Consider the following 21,824-nt stretch of genomic DNA (forward strand, 5'->3'; position numbering starts at 1 on the left):
AAAAAACAGTGAAAACCACTTCAGTAGCTTGTTGTTTTTACAGTCAAATTTGTGTGGTGTTTCCCAATACTGGAATATCAATCCACTGCTTAGTCTATATTCAGCACTCGGTTCCTGCCAAATGTCATGGGGTAAATTAAAAGCATTTTTATTTCCTTATCTTTAGAGCTTAGCCTCAAAAACCTGGTCTGAGATGATTTTTATTTTTTATTTTTATTTTTTGTCAGTTGCATAACAGAAAAATCATTTAACGGATCTAAATCTTTTGATTTAAAATAAAGCCCCTGTGGGTTTGCTACACACCAGGTTTCAGTTTGATCCATTCTAAAGCAGTAGAAATACTAAATTCAAAATAGGCATAAGAGCAAGAAAAGCAGAGGAAAACACACTTTACTCAGTGTGCAAATACATCTATGGGATTGCTCTTTCAACAGAGAAACTATAACAAATAGGCACGCATAAAACAGCTGGCAAGCTGCAGTAAGCCAGGGACCACCCATTTATAACCTTCCTATTGAACAGCAGGTGATCCTGAACCAATGGCTGGAGCTTGAGTAGCCAGAGAAAATTAACTCTTGTTCTGCAGAGAATGAAAATGAGGCATCCTGGTGTAGAGTTGCCAGCAATGACTCGTTTCTGAATTTGCAGAGTACCTCAATCTAAGTTCAGAACGATGAATAGTTTCAAGTGTCAGTGTGCTTGCTGCATCGTATTTCCCCTCTTTGTATCAGTAAAATTCTCCATTAAAATAAAACCACAGGGCTGACAAAGTGTACTGCCTGTGCTAGTAGACCACACTGTGAGCTGCAGAATTTAGATCTAGTCTGCAATAGAATTTAGGGCTTTGCTTATAATTATTTGTGAACTTTTTATTCCCTTTTGTGGATTTATAGAAACAGACCTGGAAAGATCTTCCATGTCTAAGAGGCTGAGGACAGTACAGGAAGTTTTGTCGTGTTTATTTATTTATTTATTTATTTTCCCCTCCCCTCCTTATATTCCATGGGAATTTTAATACTAAACTATTTCTGTACTAAGGACAACAATGTCCAGGGGAAGAGCTAGAAAAAATAACAGAAAAAGATGCATTTGGAGACCGTCACTTCATCAACAACTTTAATTTAGTGGAGGGTAATTCTACCCTGCAATAGTTTCTCTGCAGTAGCATGGTCCCTCTTCCAGCCTATCTGAAGTGGAAAGGTGGGGGAGGATGGACAGACACACAAGGAACCACTGTATTTGGGAGTTAGGATCTGGCTGAAGTACTTACACAAACAATCTTTTTGGATCAGGTAAAGACTGTCAAAACACTTCTATCAGAACCACAGGGAATTCGTAACACCTTTGATAATTCCAGTGTTCATAGTCATTGCTGGTAATGACATCTCGCCCAGCAAAGCTCCTAGCTACAAGATGCTTACTTGATTGTCATGCTTACTAATAACATGTTATTATGATTTTAAAAAGTGTGACATCATCTGCTTTTGATGAGGTAATTTCTGTACTATGGTAGCATTTGCAAGCTGTAGGGAAGATGAGGACTTGTTGTATCAGGTTCTGTGTGATGCTGTAGGTGACAATCATGTTCCAAAGATTTCAATCTTTAAGTTAGGACGGGCAGAGGAATGGGGAGCAGCAAAAGGAGAACAGTCATGATGGATTTAGAATGATAGAATCAGAGTCATCTAGGTTGGAAAAGACCTTCAAGATCATCAAGTCCAGCCATCAGCCTGACCCACCGCGTAAACCACATCCCTTAGTGCCATGTCCACACGTCTCTTAAATACCTCCAGGAAGAGGGACTCCAGCACTTCCCTGGGCAATGCTTGACCACCCTATCTGTGAAGAAATTCTCACATGGCTAGTGCACAGGTTAGCTCCAGTGCAGCTAAAGCTTTTGCAACAAGACTGCAAAGGAAGAAGGACAAGGAGATTTGTCTGAACAGCTTGGAGACCCCCAAGCTGACCTTTCACTGGCAAAAAGTTCTGAGACTCCACTGAAAGCTGAGGAGTACTGGAGATATGGAAAGGCTGAGGCTCTGGCATCCTATTCTCAGACATGCAGGAACTCAGACGTCCCCTGGAGATAACTGGGAAGCCAGTGTTGTGCTCAGCTTGCAACTAAGCAGACTTTGAAGATATGCAGCCAAAACACAGATGCTGGTACCACCAGACTTAAATAACATGTAAATAAGCAAACCAGAGCTTCTGTGGAACATCTCAGCAGCACTGAGGCCAGTTTGGGACAGCAGGAGGAGATCCCTTCACCACCTGCCTTGCTGCTGGCCCTTGCAGTTTCCTTGCTGACGATGGCTGCTTCCACTGCTGGGGGAGGAAATGTTCCCAGTGCTCTGAGACCATCTCTGTCAGCAGCTCACAATCTTCCTGATTGTTTGCAGGAACAAAGTTGAAGGGGTCCCCCTTGCTATCTCAGAGAAGCTGTATGTGTTTTTGCCACATCTCCACCACTGATACACTTCTGTGCAGCAAACACAAAGGCAGTAGAACACACTCCTGCACAGGACGTAACTCGTTCTCTCCTGTCTAGGACTGAATTTTGTTAAGGTTCTTTGAAAGACCCAGCCAAGAGACTTGTCCTGTGCCCTCTGCAGACTTTGGGGTTATTCTAAGCATTAATGGCATAGAAATCACATTATATGACACTTTGCTTTTGAGTTTCAACGTCAGAAAGGATTTGTTCCTCGTTGTCTGTAACCAAAAGTATACTGCAGAATGAGGGTTATTAACACTTTGGGATGAAGTGTGAGGGTTGTGGGATGAAGCAGCACTAAAAGACTTAGAGGCCATCACATAAAACTACGAGAACTAGGCTCATAGAAGCGCAGGAGTAAAACAATCTGAAAAAGAAAAAAAAAAAAAAGAAAAAAAAAAAAGAAAAAAAAAAGGAAAAACAGAGGCAAAGCACCGTGAGGAGGAGGCTCGGCCCTCCCTGCCCTGAGGTGCTGCCCGAGGCGGCGCCCCCTGTCGGCCATCTCGGGATGGCTGCGGGCAGCTCCAGCCCTGCCCTCCCCGCCCCGGCCGCTGCCTCCCCCTCCGCGGGGCTCGGCGGCCCGGCTCCTCCTGCGCTCCTCCCCCGTTCCTCCTCCTCCTCGTCGTCCTCCTCCTCGTCGCCCGGCCGACCTCCGGCTGCGGGGCGGCATGAGGAGAGCCGGGGGCGGCTGGCGGGGCCGCAGCTGAGGCGCGGCGGCGGAGGGGGGCCGCCGCCATGTCGCTGCTGTGCGTGCGAGGTGAGTGGGGAGGCGGCGGGCGGGTGCCCGGGGTGGCCGAGCCGGGCTCCCGGTGGTGCCACCCGCAGGTGGTGGCCAGCCCGCACACCCCTCGGGGTGTCCTGCCTCAAACGGGGGGGAGAGGAGTGGGGCGAAGTCGTGGGGACCCCCAAAGAGCTCCCCAAAGGGACAGGCAAGTCCCCCAGCACCTGCCTCCGAAGTTGGTTTCCACTCTGAGACTCCACTCACAACTGGGAAGGTTTCAAGTCTGTGTGGGGCTTTTCTTGTTTTGTTGTTAAGTGACGGTTTCCATCCCTCTCGGCATCCCAGTTGCCTCACAGCTGAGCCCATGTTGGGTCGAGAAGCCGTGAAGGCGGCGCTGAGCCTCGCACCTTCAGGTGGAGCCCTCGGCAGGTGGCTGAGCCCCCCCAGGTCTGGCCGAGGGCGAGGACGGCTTTTGGGGCGCGGAGAGGCCCCGAGGAAGGCGAGGAAGCAGCAGGTGCGATGCCGAAGAGTGGCGGTCCAGCCCGGTGCCAAAACCTCGGAGCGGGGAGGAGCCGTGTTTGAGTTTCGTGGCTCATTTGTACACGAGTCAAAACGCTGCCGCTGAATGAAACTGCGCTGGCAGGGAGCAGGCCGCTGTCACGAGCTTTAACGTTGTTATTCTCCGTGTCCGTGCTGCTAACCTGCAGCATTATTTCAGGTACATTACTAATTATCTTCTCCTGCTATCGAGCCTCGTTCCCTTGCTGAACAGGTTACTGGAAAGTAGTGCTTTCGCATGCAGAATGGATTATAGTGCTAATCGCTTGCTCTTTATCTCCAGTTCTCAGTTTCTTGCTCTCTTGTGCCAAAAAAAAAAAAACTAAAAAAAAAATCCCCGAAGGGAACCATCTGCCAGGACTCGTGCTCCTGGGACGTGTCTCCTGTCAGTGTTCTGCGCTGAACGCTGGTCGCAGGGTGTCCCCACAGCCGTGCCCTTCGGCTTAGAAGTATTGTTTTAATGTTCTCAGCTCCTTTGCCAGATATGATAAAAAAAAAAACTGACACTGGTGTGCTGCTGCTAGTTCAGCTTTTCTTTTGCTCGTATCCCGTGGTCTGATAACAGCTCTTCACCCAGCTATTTCATCACCTTTTTGAATCAAAATCAGTGTTTTGATGATAGTGTTAATTAAATGATGCCAGCAGAGTAATACCAAAGTATATTGAGTGCGCAATGTTTTGGGGAGGGCACTGTCCTTCTATGAGAGGGCTTCTTAATTAAGTTTCAACCCTTTTATTTAAAGAAAAAAAAAAAGATTCTGTTTTAGGAGGTAGGAGAGTTGTGTAAGTGTGGAGCTTATCTTAAAAATGTTCTCTGTAATCTCTAAAGCACACTGAGCATCTCTGGTGGACTTAGAAATTTGGAAAGTTTTACGAAAATGTCTTATCTGAAGCTGGTTCTTTTTAGCTCAGGGATGTTTACATGTTACTTTTTTTCCCCATTCTTCTTAGAGCGATCTAAGGGACTTCAAAATGCTCTCAGGCTGTCCTATGAAAAAAAAAATAAATCTGTTTCTGATGCCACTTGGAGCTGTGTTATAGGTGTATTTATACCCCATCTGCTAAGAGGAGTGAAAGACCATGAACTGGATGTTGCAGTTACTGAGACGGTCTTGCTTTGCCAGGGTATTCCTTCGTGATCCATTGAGCCTTTGGGACAAAAGCATTTCAGTGGTCCAGAATGACGTGCTTTTGTGTTTGCCTTATTTTTGTCTGGGTGCAAAGATGTAAAGAAGAGGCTTGAAGTGGTTCGTTACTGTGTGGTGGAGAACTATTGTGAAAATGAAATTTTATATCCACCTGCTCTGCTAAGATGGTAGGTAATACTGGCAGTGATTTAGATGATACAGAGCACCTTTATTATAAGAATGCAGAATATAGTCAATTTACTAAATGTGTTTTTTTTTTAGATGGTCATGACTGAAAGAATGAGCTCATGAGAACTCACAAGTATGAACCATTAAACATAAAATGGTGTTATAGTGGTGTAGCGCAGTTTGAAAAACAAAATAAGTACCAGAAGGTGAGGTAAAACAATTACTTTTGGGGCAAGCAGCAGTAAGTTCTGGTGGCTTATGTATTTATTTATAACAAGCTGCTTTTTCATTAAAAATGATATACATGTAAGTTTGCACAGCAACTTGGGGTTGGATGCTGTAGACCTGAGATTAAAGAAAGAAAGACAACCAAGAACCTGTGAAAGAAATGTAGGTGATTAGGACACTGTTAATCGCCTCTGAATTGCAGTTTAACAGATAAAAGTGAAACATGGAAAAAAATCTAAGTGGCAGTGTAACACGAAGCCTAGCAGCCAGAAAGTGTTGCAATTCACAGATTTTTTTTTCCACTTGAATTATGTGCATTAATGATATTTTAATGAATGGATAATCTAAAACAGTGCATACAAAACAGATCTGAGCACTGCTTTTGCTCCCCAAAGAGCAGCTGACATTTGTGGCTTGATCTCATTTTTTAGAGGTGCATTTCTTTTTCTTCTCAGAGATCGGGTGTTTTTTTCAGAAGCTTTGTGCCATGCCTGTTGTAGAAGTACCTGGCAGGAAATCTAAACTCAGCAGAAGTCTGAGTCTGGGCTCACCTGAAAGTGTTTGGAGGATGAGGGAAGTGGCTGTAGGAGCGATCTAAGGGACTCTTGTGGAGGAGGAATCTTGAAAGATGCAGAGGGTGTAAGAGAAGGAGAAAACAAGTGCTGAATTTTACACGACTGAGGCCTTTAGAGGAGACTTCTTCATATTTTGATTCTACCGCTTAAGTGCAAAAGAGATTGCATATCCTCCAGTTCAGAGCAGCTGTGTCTGGATTATGTCTCATAATCTTCTCTTGGCACAGTTCGCTTTATTAGTTTGCATTTAGGGTTGTGTTTGTGAAAATAGAATGCATTAAATAAAAGTAGTCCCAGGGAAGCAGTCTAGTTTTTCACATCAGTCTTATGTTGTTAACTTTCTTTTTTTTTTGGAAGTCTTGATTTTTACCTTGGATCTTAACTTCATTCAATTTCTTCTGATCTTTCCTGTCTACCAGCTTACAGGCAGAAGTAGCTGCTGTCTCAGCACAGCTTGCAAGGGGCGTACCAAGCGAGGACCCCACCGAGGGTGGATCACCTGGTCACCAGTGTGTTGTCATCGGTTCCTTTGCTCCGTTTGCATCATTGTCCAAAGATGCACTTCACACCCTTTCACCTGTTCACTTCTATTACATTTTACTTTGCCACCAGCTCTTGGCATCTCAAGATAATGGTATAGCTTCTTATCAAACCCAGTGATGGCTCACTTCTAGTCTTCCTTCCTTTTTTATAGCAGCTTATGCTGTGTCTTCAGTTCCTTTGTCTCCCCAGCTTCTGGACCTACCTTCTCCATCTGATAATAGTAATAAAAATTGTCTTTCTTTGTCTCATATATCACCTATCCTGTTCACTGTATCAGTATCTGAAATGCTTTACTTTGCTGTTCTGGGGACAATGGCACAGGGGAGCTTTTGTCATCCCTGCACATGGTGTGTGGCTAAGTCCCATGAGGGCACGGTGCTTTTGTCTTGGGGTCTGGTCTGCAGTATCTGTGTGAGACGTAGCTGTCTGAGGTATGTGAGACATGGAGTTAGGAGATCTGTTCTGGTCTTGCTCTCTGAAATTCTAAGTTATTGACTGCCATGGGAGATGATAACACCTAGAGGCTACGGACTTTCTTTTCATTGCATGTTGCTTATGTTGCTGATGCTCTGAAGAGCTGCAAAGCTTGATTATCTGGTGACTTTTTTTGGCTTGTCAGAATAGCTGGAGTGGAACTCAGGGAACTTAACAGTGCTTTCTTGGGTTGCCAGCAAAAGTGGGGTTCCAGTACCTGCCCACCTGATTAAACTCTGACATACAAGAGAAAGAAGCAAACAGGGAAGATGGAAATGGGTGTTATTGACACTAGAAATAAAAGCATGTCCACCTTGTTGAATATTTAGAAAAATCCATAACTAGAAGGCCAGTAATCAAGCACGAGGGCTTTTTCTTTGTATTTACATTTTTTTTTCTCAATACAACAGCCTCAACTCACCTCTGTGTTCTCTGTGAGGCTGAATGCAGTGCCTCCAGCTCTTGCCTCTCAGTGGTGAAGGACTCTCTTGTAAGTAGTACTCGTAGCAAGGGGGTGATGGTACTGCTGTGTTGCAACTGCTTTCTGAAAATGGTTGCAGAACTGAAAAAAACAAGGACAACACCCTACCTGCTTTTGTGTAGATTAAAATGGAAAAGAACAGAATTAGATTCTGAAGACAGTAGCTGAACTGCAGGTATTAATACAAATACATTGCTTCATGAATAAGTATACTATTACAGACTCATTTTCTCTATCTGCAATTAATCACAAAATTGCCAGTATATGTAGGGTTGGAAGAAAATAAAAGGTGTTACAATTCTGGATAGTAATGCTAAGATAAAGTGTATTAGGACTTAAAGGAGCCTCACTGCATTGAGTCTTAAGTTTGGGGTTTGGAAGGCTGGTGTGTAATTGGTGGCTTAATCAGAGAGGGAACTATAAAGCTTTCAAGCATCTGTTGTTAAGTAGCAGGAATGGTTAAAACCTACAGACTGCATTTGGCTTGTGATGCACAGATGTTCATTCACTTTTCTGTCTCAAACCCTCCTTCAGCTTTGGACACTAGTACTGCAGCAATTCAACAAACAGTGTGGACTCCTTGTTTTAAGAGCTTGGTCACTAAGAACTGCTGGAAAATCCTCTCTGGTTTTCAGCGGGATAAAGGAAATGTACAGAGGTGCTTCCTGAATTTGAGTGGCATCTGCTTTTTTCTTGCTCACTTGGTGCAGGTCAAATGCGTTAAAGTTGTCTTTAACATAATGTTTTAATATGCAACATACTGATGGATTTAATCCAAGTGCTGTAAGTTCCTCATTTTGAACTGTAACAGTTGAGAGCTAGTTACAATTTACATAGTGACATAGTGTCATGGAAAGTCCAAGCAATATAACTGCTTATTTATTTATTTTTTATTTATTTTTATTTTTTTATTTTAAATCCTGGACCTTACCTTAAATATTTGGCTTGGAGGCTTGTGAAGTGCTTGTGTCTGGTGGCAAACAATCCTTTTACGAAACTTTCCTCCCTCGTTTTTTTTGTCTATACCTTGTTAGCAATTTTTACACAATATTTTGGAAACTACTTCAGTCACTCAGTGAAAGCTGTTCTCACCGCTCTTCCTAGAGAGCTGAAACCCGAGTGCTGTGTCTAACAACACATCTCTTTTCATACAGGAATTTCATTGTGTGGTCTTGCAAACAGATCAGGAGCTGCTGTGAGGATCTGTTTGGACTCCGCTCACTCTCTTTTTGGTAGATTAAAACCTATTAGTACCTGACATTTTCTTAGTATTAAAGTGTGTGGAAGCCACTTGCTTTCACTGCTTTATCAGTAGTAATTTCTTCAGAACTTTACCTCCTTAAACACTGATTGCTGTATTAGTTTTTTACAGACATTTGCCTGGTGTGTTCAGTGATCTGCAGGTACTCCTGTGAGCATGCTGAGCATCACCTGGAGTGTGGCACTTTGGTCTCCTTAGGGTCTCTTCTAATCTTTCTGCATGTATTTAAAGCAAATGTCACTGGGCTCCAGGTTTCTACAGATGTCTAGACTTCCTGATTTTTATTATTTACATCTTGGATTTTGTCTTCACTTACTGGTGGACTGCAAAGTACCTGGTCACACAGGTGCCTTGTCTCTCCCCAAGCATGGAGCAAATGTTTATTGTGTGCTTGGCAAATAAATCAGTGGCTGAGTTAGGATGGCAATATACTTGTGTTTCTTTTTGTCCTCTAAGATGATTAAATATTTTTTGTTGTATTTATCTCATCTCCCCTTACACCTAGGATCAATTAACATGTATTGATAACTGTTTATTTCTTGTATGTTGTGCAGTGGTTTGTATCTGCTGCTTTTGGAGTGGGGTAGACTAGAACTGTACTTGCTCAAGGAGTAAACTCTTCATAAATGCTTTCTGCAACTGATGTCACTGTTGCTGTTCAACTTTATTTTTTCTCAATGAAATAACTCAAAACTATGCTCAGCTTTGTGAATTTCTGAAATGTCTCTTGTACATTGCTAGGTATTTGATTTGATCACAACTACTGTAGGCAATTTTGAAACTGTTGTTCTGCAAAAGTAAATGTAATAGGGATCCAAAGTAGTTCTCCTGCTTCGTGCTTTTAGTTGGAACGCTATCTACAAGTTTTAAAAGAACTGTGGAATTGCCAGTAGGCGTAAGAGCTCCCCAGTATTTCTCAGCTTGACCAGTTTTATTTGACTAATACAGTCTTCTGTGAGTTCACATTTCAGTTAAATACTACCATACCAAGCACCTTGCTTGTAACGTGTTTTCCTGAGAGTCTGTGTTTCTAGTTGAGATAGAAAGAAAGCTTCAATTTTAATCCAGATTTAAAAAAAAAATAATTAAACACCCTCCAAACTATGTTTGGTTGTTCAATGAAAAGATAACTCGAGGTTTACTCAGTGCATCACAAAAAGCTGAGATGTCTACCTTCTTCACTCAGGCTTTCAACACAGACTCCTTATTTTTCCAATCATTAGCTTTGAGTTTCAATTGAATTATCACGCTTTTAAGTAATATAGTGAATACCTGTTGATGTTAGTGATCTTTCCCTTCTTGTGCAGTGTGGAGTGCAAGGGACCTGCTATGGATATGGGGTCAGGTTAGAGGAAGAGAGTCCACAGCTGAAGAATTATTTTTGAAAGAAAGTTGGCTGAACTTCATAAGCACCACGTTATTACATGAACTCATACCCTGCTGTTATGGAAGGCGGTGAGGAAACAGAAGATGGTGCTGGCAGGTTTGCTGTGTCTCTGACAAGTAGGTGAGGGTATCTTAAAAATGAAAATAAATGCTATCAGCTGATGGCTGTGACTCAGCTCAAGGTCCCTCTAGCGTGATGCTCTTGAATGTTCGTAGGTTCTTCCTTTTGTCAGGTGAGTTGGAGGAAGATTTGGAAAGAATTGTAAGGGAGTTGGGTACCTACATTCAATGTGGCAGCCTACATTCAGAGACCTTCACCTTACTGAAATCCTGTACTGAGGGTGTTTAAGGAAAGGTTGGACCTGGTGCTTAGAGACATGGTTAGTGGATGACTTCAGTAGTAGGGTGATGATTGGACCAGATGATCTTGGAGGTCTTTTCCAATCTTTATGATTATATGATTCTATATTAAACTGAGATGTTGTCAGGTAGATATTACTGGGGGGGGCGGCCGCCCCCCTTTGTTTGCAGGATATACTTTCAGTGTCCAGACTTAAAATTTGTAGAGGTTTTATCATTTCTGGGCATGGTTCCATGGGTTAAAAGCTGTGTTAAGCATTAAAAACACACCCCTGATTTTGCTCCCTTTTTGCCTGCCTGTAATCTTGGAAAAGGGTCATTTAGAAACAGAAACGTGGCATGATCTTCAAACAACTTTGTGCAGGCTTCAGGCCCCTCATCTTCTTCCTTGCACCCAAACATCCCTTATGAATGGAAAGTGAATTGAACTAGAAGGGAATGTCTGATGAGGGATAAGAGAAGGTGTCTTCCTTGAGATAATCTCTAGCCTAAAACTGTTGCTGAGTTTTAAAAGAAGTTTGGCTTCCAGCCCTGGCTGTGTCCCTTTAAGGAATACTGGTTTTAACCTTATTACTTAAAGCTCCTGTGACTTAACCCTCTTAATTCTTTACAGCCAAATGCTCTTCTAAGGAAACTCCAGCATTTCCACCGTGGAATTAATTTATCGATACAAAATAATTGCTGAATTGCATTTCTGAGTATTGGCTCACTCTGTGCTTATTTTCTCAGTGGTGTAATACTATTCAGTTTAAGGTGCATAATTAAAAGAAGTAATAATTAAAAGGGAGAAGTTATACAGTAAAGAATATCTTGGATCACTCCTCTGTCCAGATAAGTCTGCAGCATACAGCCAACCTGGTGCCATCTTTCTTGGCTTCTGCTGAGGAAAGGTGGTTGGGTCTGGAGCTAAGCCCATTAAACCCTTTGTTCCTTTAAAACATTTTGCCAGCACAGTGGTAGTTTTTCACTGTGGGCATTTTTCATATCTTTTTGTGCCACTGGGTACCTGATCAAGGCCATACAGCGTTGTAAACTTCAGTGATGGAGAGCTGTGTGCTTTATTCTGCTCTGCGCTGAATGTTGGCATCCTGAGTGTTCCAAGGTTTCTTTAAGGCATTTTTTTTTTTTCAGCAAATCCTTGACCAGATTATTCAAAGACTGCTATGCAAACTCATCTCTTTCAAATATTTTTTTTTAATTGCTGAAAAGTATTTTTTTTAAAGATGCTTCAGAACAGTTCTGTATGGTCAGGTAGAGATGGAAAGGGTCTATCTGAAGAAGCTGTGGGACAAATTTCATTTAAGCCATAATATAAACTGAAATTTTCTGCTTGGCCAACTTCCAGTTTCCAAGGAATTCAAATAAAATGTAAATGAATTTGGAGTCATTTAAATATCTAGAAGGAAATCCTTTATGAACACCTGCTTTTCCTGAGGGATTTCACAAACCCCAGAACTTGTTTTCAGGAAATACCCAGGGCCTCCTGACTTCCAGTGCCTGTGTTGAGTCACATTTAGCCATCACATGGTCTTCTGCTGCAATAGCCACAGTCCTTTGCAACTGGAGTCCCTGTGGGGTGTCACGGCTGCAGGTGCACTGGGGATCTGTAAGCTGTTATCTTGGAAACCTTTAAGTACAGTTTTTTCCATCATGCCAGCAGTACTGTGCACTAATTGAGATGATGCCAAGGTAGCTTATCAGCTTTGGGTGAGGAGGGAATTTGACTGCTGCATTATGAGCTACGCACGTTTTAGAAAATTGTGTGTCATTCCTATTCTGTTCACCCTCCCAATCTTTTGAGCTGTTTTCATCATGCTTTCTTTATAAGCAAGTGGGTGGCATTCTTCAGGAGGTTGCTTGGCCTCTTAGAAAGGTGCCTTGCATGTGATATTTCTTAAGAGCTTGAGGGCAATCACTAGAAAGCTGAGGCTGCCTTTGTTTTTGGAGGTGGGAATTAATGATATTTCATATTAATGATATTTCATAGACTAATAAGTTATTGTGATTTTAAAATAAATTCTTCCTATTTTTTAGTTCACACATGCCCCAGACTTACAATCCTGATTTGAGCTGAAACTCGCAGTATGGAAACGTGGATGTGGCACATAATGCGAATAGCAGTTGGTGGGGAGGGGAAGTGGATGTGAGACAGTAATGTTGTTTCAGCCTTTCCTACCTGGTATAACTTGCTGCGTGTGCAAAATTTTATTAGATTTTCTCATATCAAATTAAGTGAGTGAAGTCTGCATATGCTCCATTTTAATAGCAGTTTTTTTGAGGAGATTAACTGCTTAGAAACTCTATAGTTATAAGGCCAGAATGGATTGTTGTAGTAATCTAATATGACCCTCTGTAGGACATCGTATTTTTTTAGCATAACAACCTTGAGTCTTTTAGAAAAAGATCAGATTCTGAATTAAAATTGACGAAGGATTTGTGGCAGTGCTAGGCAATGAAGTTGATTATCATCATACACAACAAATTTATGCTTTTTAACCTGAACTGGTTGTGCAGCTCAGCATCACAGCAGCAGGTGTGCCTTTGCTTAGGCTGGAGAAACTGTTAGGAAATGTTGATCTCCCACCCTGCCAGTCCTTTGGGACTGGGGAAAAAGGGAGTTTGGTATCGCCTGTTACTTAAGTGGAGGTTCTTGGCTGTTTTATGGATGATCTGACTGTAATAAGAAACACTTACATATATTTTTTTGGTGGTTGAAAGGAGATCAAGACGTTCTGCAACCTGCCGGGCTGGCATGTTAAATCAGTGTTTTGTTACGCTTTGGCTAGGTGGGAAGAGTGTGGTTTAGTGGGAGGCTAGCAACAAACCTGTTGTGAATTTGAGTTTGTAGTTACCGTTCTGTAAGGGTCGGACACTTCAGTCAAAGATCTAGAAATGTGTTCAGGCTTTATTGGAGCAGAGCTGCACGTGACTGGAGTGTGAATACACCGGAGTTAACCCTGTGCATGCTTTCTGGGGTTTGCATTTCAGTTTTTCTCAGCAGCAGGAAAGAGCTGGCGCTGGAGATGAATTAGGGATTGCATGACTCTAACAAGTGGTGTATAAAGTTATAGGAAGTAGACAGCGGAATGTATTTTGTTAGTAGTTTTTTTTTTTTTTTTAAATCTGTTTCCCAAACAGCATGGTAGAAAGCTTGTGAATGAAATGGTGATGATAGGGCTGTTGGTGTAGGACTTGAAGCAGCTGCAGCAGGGTCAGCAGGGGTTGTGATGGGAATGGAGATGTTGGAGGGGATGCCCTGCTCTGGCAAGAGAGCAACAAAGGTGACTGGCAATATTCTGCCGCGTTAGGGATGCAGAATTGTAAAGCAGCATTAGGGTGGATAAAAGGGAACCAGCTGGGCTGAAATTAGTTTGGGAAGAGCTGATAAGAGACTTTGCTGTGGTAACACTAAGAGATCTGCATAGTCCAGGATTTAAATGTGGGTAGAAGTCTTGTAATGTGGTTCGAGAGAAGTGTTTCTGGGCATTGTCAGTGTGTCAGGCTAACTCCCCGCAGCAGAGGAGTGCTGTTGGTCACAGCTGGGTACAGTGCTGTGTTACCTGGCAGTTTCATCATCGCATGGTGACTGTGGCCCTAGGACCAATGCAACCGTAGTGGTGGCTTTAAGACGCACAAAGGATGCTGAAGAGATGTTGGAAAGGGAAGAGAATATGGTCTGAGTGACCACAGCTTAACCTAGGTGAAATTGAACAGCTCAACCTGTAGAACAGCACCTGCGAAAAGTATACAGAAGCTTTTTGGTGAAGGCAGGACCTTGGGTATGGAGGAAGACATGGAAGTCTGTGAAGCTGCAGGGGCAAATATTAACATCTCACATAATAAGGAAAGGCTCCTCCTAGGAAATGACCCCAGAGCTGATGATTGACCTGATCAATGTGTCAGGATTCAGTGAGCAAACACTCAACCTATGTGAGGTGTGGGCAAAAAAATCTGAAAGGAAGGTGTGTCTTGAAGATTGGGAAGTGCAGGGATAAGGCAGGGGTTTCCAACTCGGCAGAAGAGGTGACCCTCTTGCAAAGGATGTTAAACCAGGTAACAGCAGGTGCTTTGGTCACACGAAAAGGAGAAACAACCCATATCACAGAGGAAGGAATCAGACCACACTGCATAGGGACAGGGTGTAAAGATGAGCTGGGTGTGATCCCTGAGCTGCAGTTGTTGTTTCTTGTGAGGGCTGAAAACAAGAGGGCTGAAAACAATACACAGGTGTATAGGGTGGGAGAAAATCTACACCTTAATTAATATAAGCCAGGTAAGCTCTAGCCCAGAGTGGTAACATGCAACACATTAAATCTAAAATCTGGTAGTGGATGCTTACTGCTGTAAGCCAGCAGTGGCATCACCTAATTGGAGAAGGAGATAGTTGGTTTCTGCGTGTTGGCAGAAAGATAAGGAGGTAGGGGAGAAGTGTGGGTGATATGTGCATCTTGACCTCAAAAGCAGAGGAGACTGTGATAACATGAGGTTTAAAATCAAGTTTAAAGTGAGAGTAATAAAAGCTTTATAGAGAGATGGAAGTGGTGTGGAAGGTAATTTTTATAAATGTGGTGTAGATTTTTCGAGAGGCAGACTGTGCTGGGCTAACCTCTTGCCTCTGTATGAAAACATGCATCTTGCCAATCACCACAGCAGATGTTTCTACTTGAAGAAAGTTGGAACAGGCAGAAGAAACGTAAGGTGGGTAAGGAACTGGCTGTAGCAGAAGCTACTAACATCGAAAAACTGGTGGGAAAAGCAGATAGATGTCTTCCGCTTGTGTTATGGCAAGAAAAGTAGGAATGTGTGTGTCAAACTTGTTTTTAAGGCAAGTCCTAATGCCATAATTAATTTGGAAGTAGAGAAATATAATGCATGAAGAATTAAATGACCCTGAGCTGGTATTAAGTAGAAGAGTTACACGTGTAAAGGCAAATGACAGGAATTTCTGAAAAACAAGGAACTTCATGAAAGAAGAGGAGTCCTCGTGACTGCACCATGTTGTCAACCAGTATGGGAAAATTGTGGGAAGAGGAAAAGGTGGAGCAGTGCGTGCTGGGGAAAGTATTCCTGGTACGGGGGAAGGACAAAGGCATGGGTAAGTTGTCTGTGAATGCAGCAGCCTACACAGGATGAGCCTGTTTGGGATGGACAAGCTCAGGTAGGACTTAATGGGGAGGGTGGAAGTAAATTTGGCTGTCTCTCCTTTCCTTTCAGTCTTTCCAGTGAGAAGACCAGGAGGCTGTGGCTTCTTCCACCTGATAAGTGGGCATTGGTGGGATCTATGACTTCTGTTCAGAAATAACTACAGGAAATGAAGCACAGGGTAGGAAAAGCCACTGAAGTTGGAGGATAACATTGGCATAAGGTATGGTAGGCATAAGTGTGTCATTTCCAGCCTAGGCTGGAAATTAGGGTACAGGACTTAGTGAGAATGGAAGCTAGAGGTTGTGACCACAAAGAGCCCTTCCAGTGCTGTGTTGCTGTGGTGGTTTTACCGTGCTAGGCAGTTGAACACCACAACCGTTCTCTCACTCCCCCTCCTCAGATGAGGAGGGGAAGAAGTAAAGGAAAGAACAACTCACGGGTTGAGATAAGGATGATTTAATTAAAGAGAAAGAAAAATATATATATATATATATTATTATATATATATATATTATTATTAAGGAAATATTATTATTAATTAAACAATTCAACTAAAGGGAAAAAAGGGAAAGGGGAAGAGGGAGGGGGAAAGGGAATAACTAAACAAAACAAGTAAAGGCTATGTGGAAGTGCAGAGGAAAGAAAGTACTCTACTTCCCACAAATGAGTGATGCTTGACCACGTCCTTGAAGCAGGGCCTCAATGCACATAGCCGGTGTTCGGGAGGAGGACAGACGTATTCACGAGAGCCCACCCCTCCCCTCTTCTTCCTTTTTCCACCTTTTATTGCTGAGTGTGACATCATATGGTATGGAATATCCCTTTGGTTGGTTTAGGTCAGCTGCCCTGGTGATGTTTCTTTCTCACTTTTTTGCCCACCCCCTAGGAGGGTCAGAGAGAGTCCTGATGCTCTGCCAGCACTGCTCAGCAGCAGACACAACACCGGTGTGATCCCACTGCTGTTCTAGCTACAAGTGCAGAGCGCAGCACTGTATGGGCTGCTGCAGGGAAAGTTACCATCCCAGCCAGACCCAGTACAGATGCTCACAGCACTAACTTCACTGGGGTGTGAATTCCTGCTCTGACAACTGCTCATTATAAACAATGTACATTAAGGTAAAGTTTTGATGTAGCAATTTGCTTGATTATACATTTTAATAAGAAGAAACCAAACAGCAAGTGGGGAAACTTGCTCATGCTAAATTGTTACCGAAGGCTGTCTATGTTAGTTAACAATTTTGATACTAATGGTATTTACCCTGATGGAATTTCAGTGTAATTTTTATGGAGGCTGAAATACAAGCAAGCACATGGGTTTCAGAACTGTCTTGGGTGTAATCCTTGTCAATAGTAACGCCTGGTTGTGATTCAGTTCTGTGTACCTGCTTGTGTCAAAACAAAAATATTGCAGGTGAGTGCTAATGTGTTCAGGAGACACAGCTCCTTCAGATACCAGTACTGCTGTGGGGAGCAGTCAGCTGCTGTTCCTAAATGGTGCTTGGGTATCAGCCTGTAGTTGCATTTTGGAAAACACATTCTGCCTTTACAACCTTAACTTGAAATATTCTTTTCACCTTCCTTCTAGGGAATATCATAAGTGATCAGCATCTGAAGACCTTAAGCAAAACAAAAGAAGTCCTGAAAGTTGGTGCCAGTCTAATGGTCAATGCCAAGGGTAAAGTCAGGCTTCCAAAGAATTCATCTGCAAGCAGTGTTCTGTTAGATCCCCAGTTCTTGTGTGGGAATCTCATTCAATTATACCATAGCTGATATCCTAAGTATTTCTTTTACTTTTCCTCAGCACTTGCTGTCAGCTTTGTTTTGTCTCCTAGATGTTATGGTTGTCTCTGGTTTGTAAACCAAATCAATTAAATATTTAAGTAACATGAAGTTAACATTTTCATTAAAACTATTTTTCAAAATAGACCAATTCTGCTCCATTATTTGGTGCAGGAAATCGCAGTTGCTGTCTTTCCTGGGAGCTTATCTCTTGCTGTAGTACGGTGGGGTGTGTGGATGTATATATACATACATATATATATATATGTATATATATATACATACATATATATATATATATACATATATATGTATATATATATATATATTATTGAATCCACCACAAATATGCTATTGCTTTATTTTTGAGTTTCTCTTTTGGAAGGTATGTTAAACTTCTGAAGCTGAACAATGAGATTTGTTTAGCTCAGTCCCTCTCTGGGCAAACCTGTGCTCAGGTGAGCTTGATGAGTAGCCGTGTTCATTCAGTTGCTTGCTTGCTTGCCATCCTGTAACTTCAGTGAAACTACTTGAAGATATGGAGGCTGTGATTAGATGGCAATCACTTCTGGTGTGGTTAGCCAGCAGCTTTTGCTCCAGGGTGCTTCATGTTGGACCTAAACCTGCCTGGGGAGCGTAGAAGCCTTAGTCATTCAGGGGACTAGAGAGATGACTTCAGTGTTTTTGTTTACTAAAGAGAGAGAAATACATTCAAGTTGTTTTATTTTTATCTGTAAATCCTGCTCTTTCTTCTTTGTTTGGTACCAGAGACAGCTTACTATGCCTGAGCTGCTGCGTGTGCCTCGTGTCCTGGAATAAATTAATTGTAAAGAGGTAGATTTCATCTTCAAATAAAATAAAAATGCTGAAGGAACTCACTTCCGAGTTAGGTTTAAGTTTTTCTCTCTCTTTTTTTTTTTTTTTTTAACATGCAAGCTTTTCTTGTAAACTAGTTGAACTGTTGGTTTGTCAGCCAAGTCAGTTCACCAGCTCAGAGTGTCTTCCAGCAGACAATATGTTGTCTGTCTTCCTGCCTTCTGGTGTTAGGGTACAGCTTACATTATACATATTTCCTTAGTCATTGACAGCTATAGGCATATATGGATTTAAGTCTGTCTTCTGTGAAATTAAATGGTGCAGGTTTTGTTCATGGTATCAATTAAGGCATTTCCACTTACTTAAAGTAATGCATTTCTCATCCTCACAGAGCTTGAAAGAAGGGTAATTTATGTCACTGAAATTAGAAGCCCCCTTTCTTCTCTGCCCAGTAGTATTTACCTTCTGCATCTGCAAATTCTGAAAGATTTTATATTTTTTTCTTCTCCTAATCAGGCACCGATTCAGGAGTAGGGATGCTCTTTTGGTCATTAAACTGTGAAAAGAGAAACCTGCAACCTGCAGGGAACTCCTTTAACAAAATGGACTGACGCACAATCTAACAGAATAAATCTGAGAGAAAGACACACACACAATAACTCATTCCAGTATTTTGTATCCAAGCTGGTTGTCTTTTTTTTTTTTTAACCAATAAAGTGAAGGCTACAAGAGGATATTGGAGAGATGAGGCAGCTTGGATTGCTGTTTAGTTCACCTCCTGGTTGGGGAACCAGGTCACCTGACAGAGCTGTCCGTGTTGCCAGCGTCAGGAGGATTAACCTCTCCATAATCTCCATGATTTGAATAAGAGATTTTGTTCCTGTCCTCACTGCTCAGTTCAAAGCAGCTGCTGAGCAGAAACTTCAGGGAGTCTTCAGCAACATGTCTGCGTTGGTCAGCCAAGAAGGGAAGAAGTACATGTTAGAGGGTTTCTCCGAGCTGTGCTTTTTATCAGCTGGTTTCCGTGTTTGGATGTTAAGTGCATATAGGTGGAGCTCTCCTCCAGAGTCAGGAGGTTGGCTACAATCTCTGTTGCCTTCTTGTTTAGAAGGAGTTTTCCTTCTTGTTTAAACGGAGTTTTGTTGCACAAATAGGATCAAATACATTTCTCCATCACCATCTTCTACTTCTCCCCCTCTTCCCCTAGTAAACTTTGTACAGAGGCATCACCTCTTGGTTTGTTAATCACAGCATAACAGAATTTCAGCGTGTGTTTTCCCACTTCTCAAGGAGAAAAATGATTAAAAGGATAAAATGATCCGAATGGTCTGAGGTGATGCTCGCCTGCCTGTGCCGGGTCTGGCCATAGCTAGGAGGGATTAGATGGCTTGTATGTGCATCTACCCCAGAGAAACCGTGGTGGTAGTAATAAGGGACTTCACTCTTCAGATTTTGTGGGGCTGTTAGCAGTAGTAAAGCACAATTCTAAATAAACATCTCAGTATACTGGCTCCTGTCTTGCCAGAATTAACTTGTCAGCTTGCATTGAGATCATGATTATTGTCAGAGAAGTTGAAGAGGTGAGTAATGAGGTAAAGGGCTCTCTGGAGCATTTTGACTTGGCGTGTCTTTGAGGCACCGTGTCTGTCACAGGCTGTGGGGCTCCTGAGGGTTGCAGCTAATAGTTTCTGCACAGCCTTGGAGGACGGGTAATTAGATGCATTGCTAGAGGGAAGATTTTTGTCTGGGTGCTGGGAAGCTGTTGTTGCGGCATGTCCCAAAGCTGGCAGAAGATGGCTTATGATTTCTGCTCCTTACCTGAAAGGTGATGTGAGGCTCAGGTGGTTGATCTGCTTTGTGTTGGCTGGGGAAGTCTCCTGAGACTGACCATCTGCCAGGTGGACTGTGGGGTGATAGATAGATAGTTAAGATAGATAGAAAGGGGGATAGATAACCCTATGCCTGGGAAGAGCTTCTGCAGTGCTGCATCTCACCCGGCTTTGGGAACTCCAGCACACTGCGACCAGCTCCTCCCCTTAAGCTTCCACCTCCTTTCTTTCTCCTGCACACCATTTAGCCACACAAGCTCCCTAGAATTGGAGGCTTCTGCACTTCTTCTGTTTCCAACTTTATTTTATGTAAAAACTGGAAAACATTTTATGGGCTGTTGGTGCTTTGGATTCACTAGCAGTGCTAATCTGTTACAGGGGGTTGTAAAGTTCAAGGATTGCATGTTCCTACTTTCTTTACTGCTTCCCAGCATCTGTTTCCAGCTTTTCTGGCTGTATGGTTCATGAATATTCTCTTTTTACCCGGACAGAAGGAACAATGTTGTCAAGCTTATTTCAGCTGCTGCTTATCTGAAATCAGTTGAATGCTTCCTACTGACTTTCAGGAAGCTCTTTCTGGGATCAGCTGTAAGTAAACTTAATAAAGCTTCTGCTTTGCAGTAAGGAAGCTACAAGCGCTAATGCTCACTGTATAAATGATGCGAGCTGTGGATTGCAAAATAGTTTGTCAGTGTTTTAAAGCATTTTATTGATAAGATCTCCTGAAGGGTTTTTTTGAAAAATGGTGAGCACATTTTAAAAACACATTCCTTTTGCAGTACAGCCTTTGTCCTTAATGGTCACGGTATGTTGGTTGTGTTTTGCCAATGTGGATCCTGTTCTGTGCCAGCTTTTTAGTAAAATCACCATTTAGTAAAATCACCATATCGTTCTGTAAGTTCAGAGACGAGGGGAGTTCGGGGTCTTGGGATCTGCAGTTTTATGAGTATCCTCCCTTCCTCTCTGTGAACCTATCCAGTACTAACTGCTCTATTTAAAATTTTGTTTTCAAAACAAGAAATAACAGCAAGACCTTGCTGCTCAATACAGATTTGCTGAGAGGTGCTGGTGTCAGGATCCTGGAAGTCTGATGTTTGCTATCCCTTCAGGGAAAGAACCAGTTGCAAACCTTTTACTTTTCTTCTTGTGTTTTGTTCCCTGCCACAGTAGCTTTCTCCGAGTGGCATACCTAGTTTCTTTTATTCTTCTTGTCCCTTATCCTTCTAGTAAGGTGATTTTGATTTAAGGTGTTTTTTTTTTTTTAGTTTTTGTGAGATACAGGTTTGATTTTTGTTCTAAAAAAACTCTTCATCCCCAATTCCCTCAGCACATACTCTGTAGCACTGTTTATAATTTTCCTTTTAATTGCTGCTCTTTGAAAAGTTTCTAGACCTGCCTTCAATGTTTCTGCAGGGGTGTGCAAACTACATGATAGCATTTCCTTGACCTGTGAATTTCTGCTGTTGAAGTAGTTCAAGGAATATTTCAGGTGGGTGAGTTCTTGAGCTAAGCAACAAGCACGAATGCCTGTGACGCTCTTCAGTTCAGGAGCATGCAAACCTGTGTGATGTTAAGTCAGTGTGTCAAATCAAATCTGGTAACAGATTAACCTGTAAATGAGATCCAGATGTCTCTCCAACTGTCTGAATCAATTTTGTCATTTAAAGTGTTCAGAGGCCTACATACATTAACTGTATTCTGCATTTAAAGTATTGTAGAAAGGAAATTGAATTGCCACCCCTTCTGTTGCGTGACATCTTTTAGAGACATAGGGCCTGTTAAACGAAGGCTTCTTTTGCTAACGAGAGTTGAGTTTTATTTAAAAAACAACCAACCAACCAAAAAAGAAATAAAACAACAA

General features: G+C 42.3%; 1 protein-coding gene across 7 annotated transcripts in view; it reads left to right on the top strand.

The window, feature by feature from the left end:
* Positions 1-3,037: 3,037 nt before the first annotated feature.
* Positions 3,038-21,824, top strand: part of UNC13B (unc-13 homolog B) — a 214,608-nt gene continuing 195,821 nt past the window's right edge. For 4 of the 7 annotated variants that reach the window (XM_035309461.1, XM_035309464.1, XM_035309465.1 and 1 more), the window contains exon 1: positions 3,039-3,248. In XM_035309461.1, the coding sequence (XP_035165352.1) occupies positions 3,227-3,248 (22 nt within the window). In that variant the 5' untranslated portion in view covers positions 3,039-3,226. Of the gene's footprint in view, positions 3,249-21,824 lie in introns of all 7 variants that reach the window. The other 3 variants (XM_035309466.1, XM_035309467.1, XM_035309460.1) reach the window with 2 other exon arrangements.

This window comes from Oxyura jamaicensis, chromosome Z (genome assembly GCF_011077185.1).
Source record: "Oxyura jamaicensis isolate SHBP4307 breed ruddy duck chromosome Z, BPBGC_Ojam_1.0, whole genome shotgun sequence".
Lineage (NCBI taxonomy): Eukaryota > Metazoa > Chordata > Aves > Anseriformes > Anatidae > Oxyura > Oxyura jamaicensis.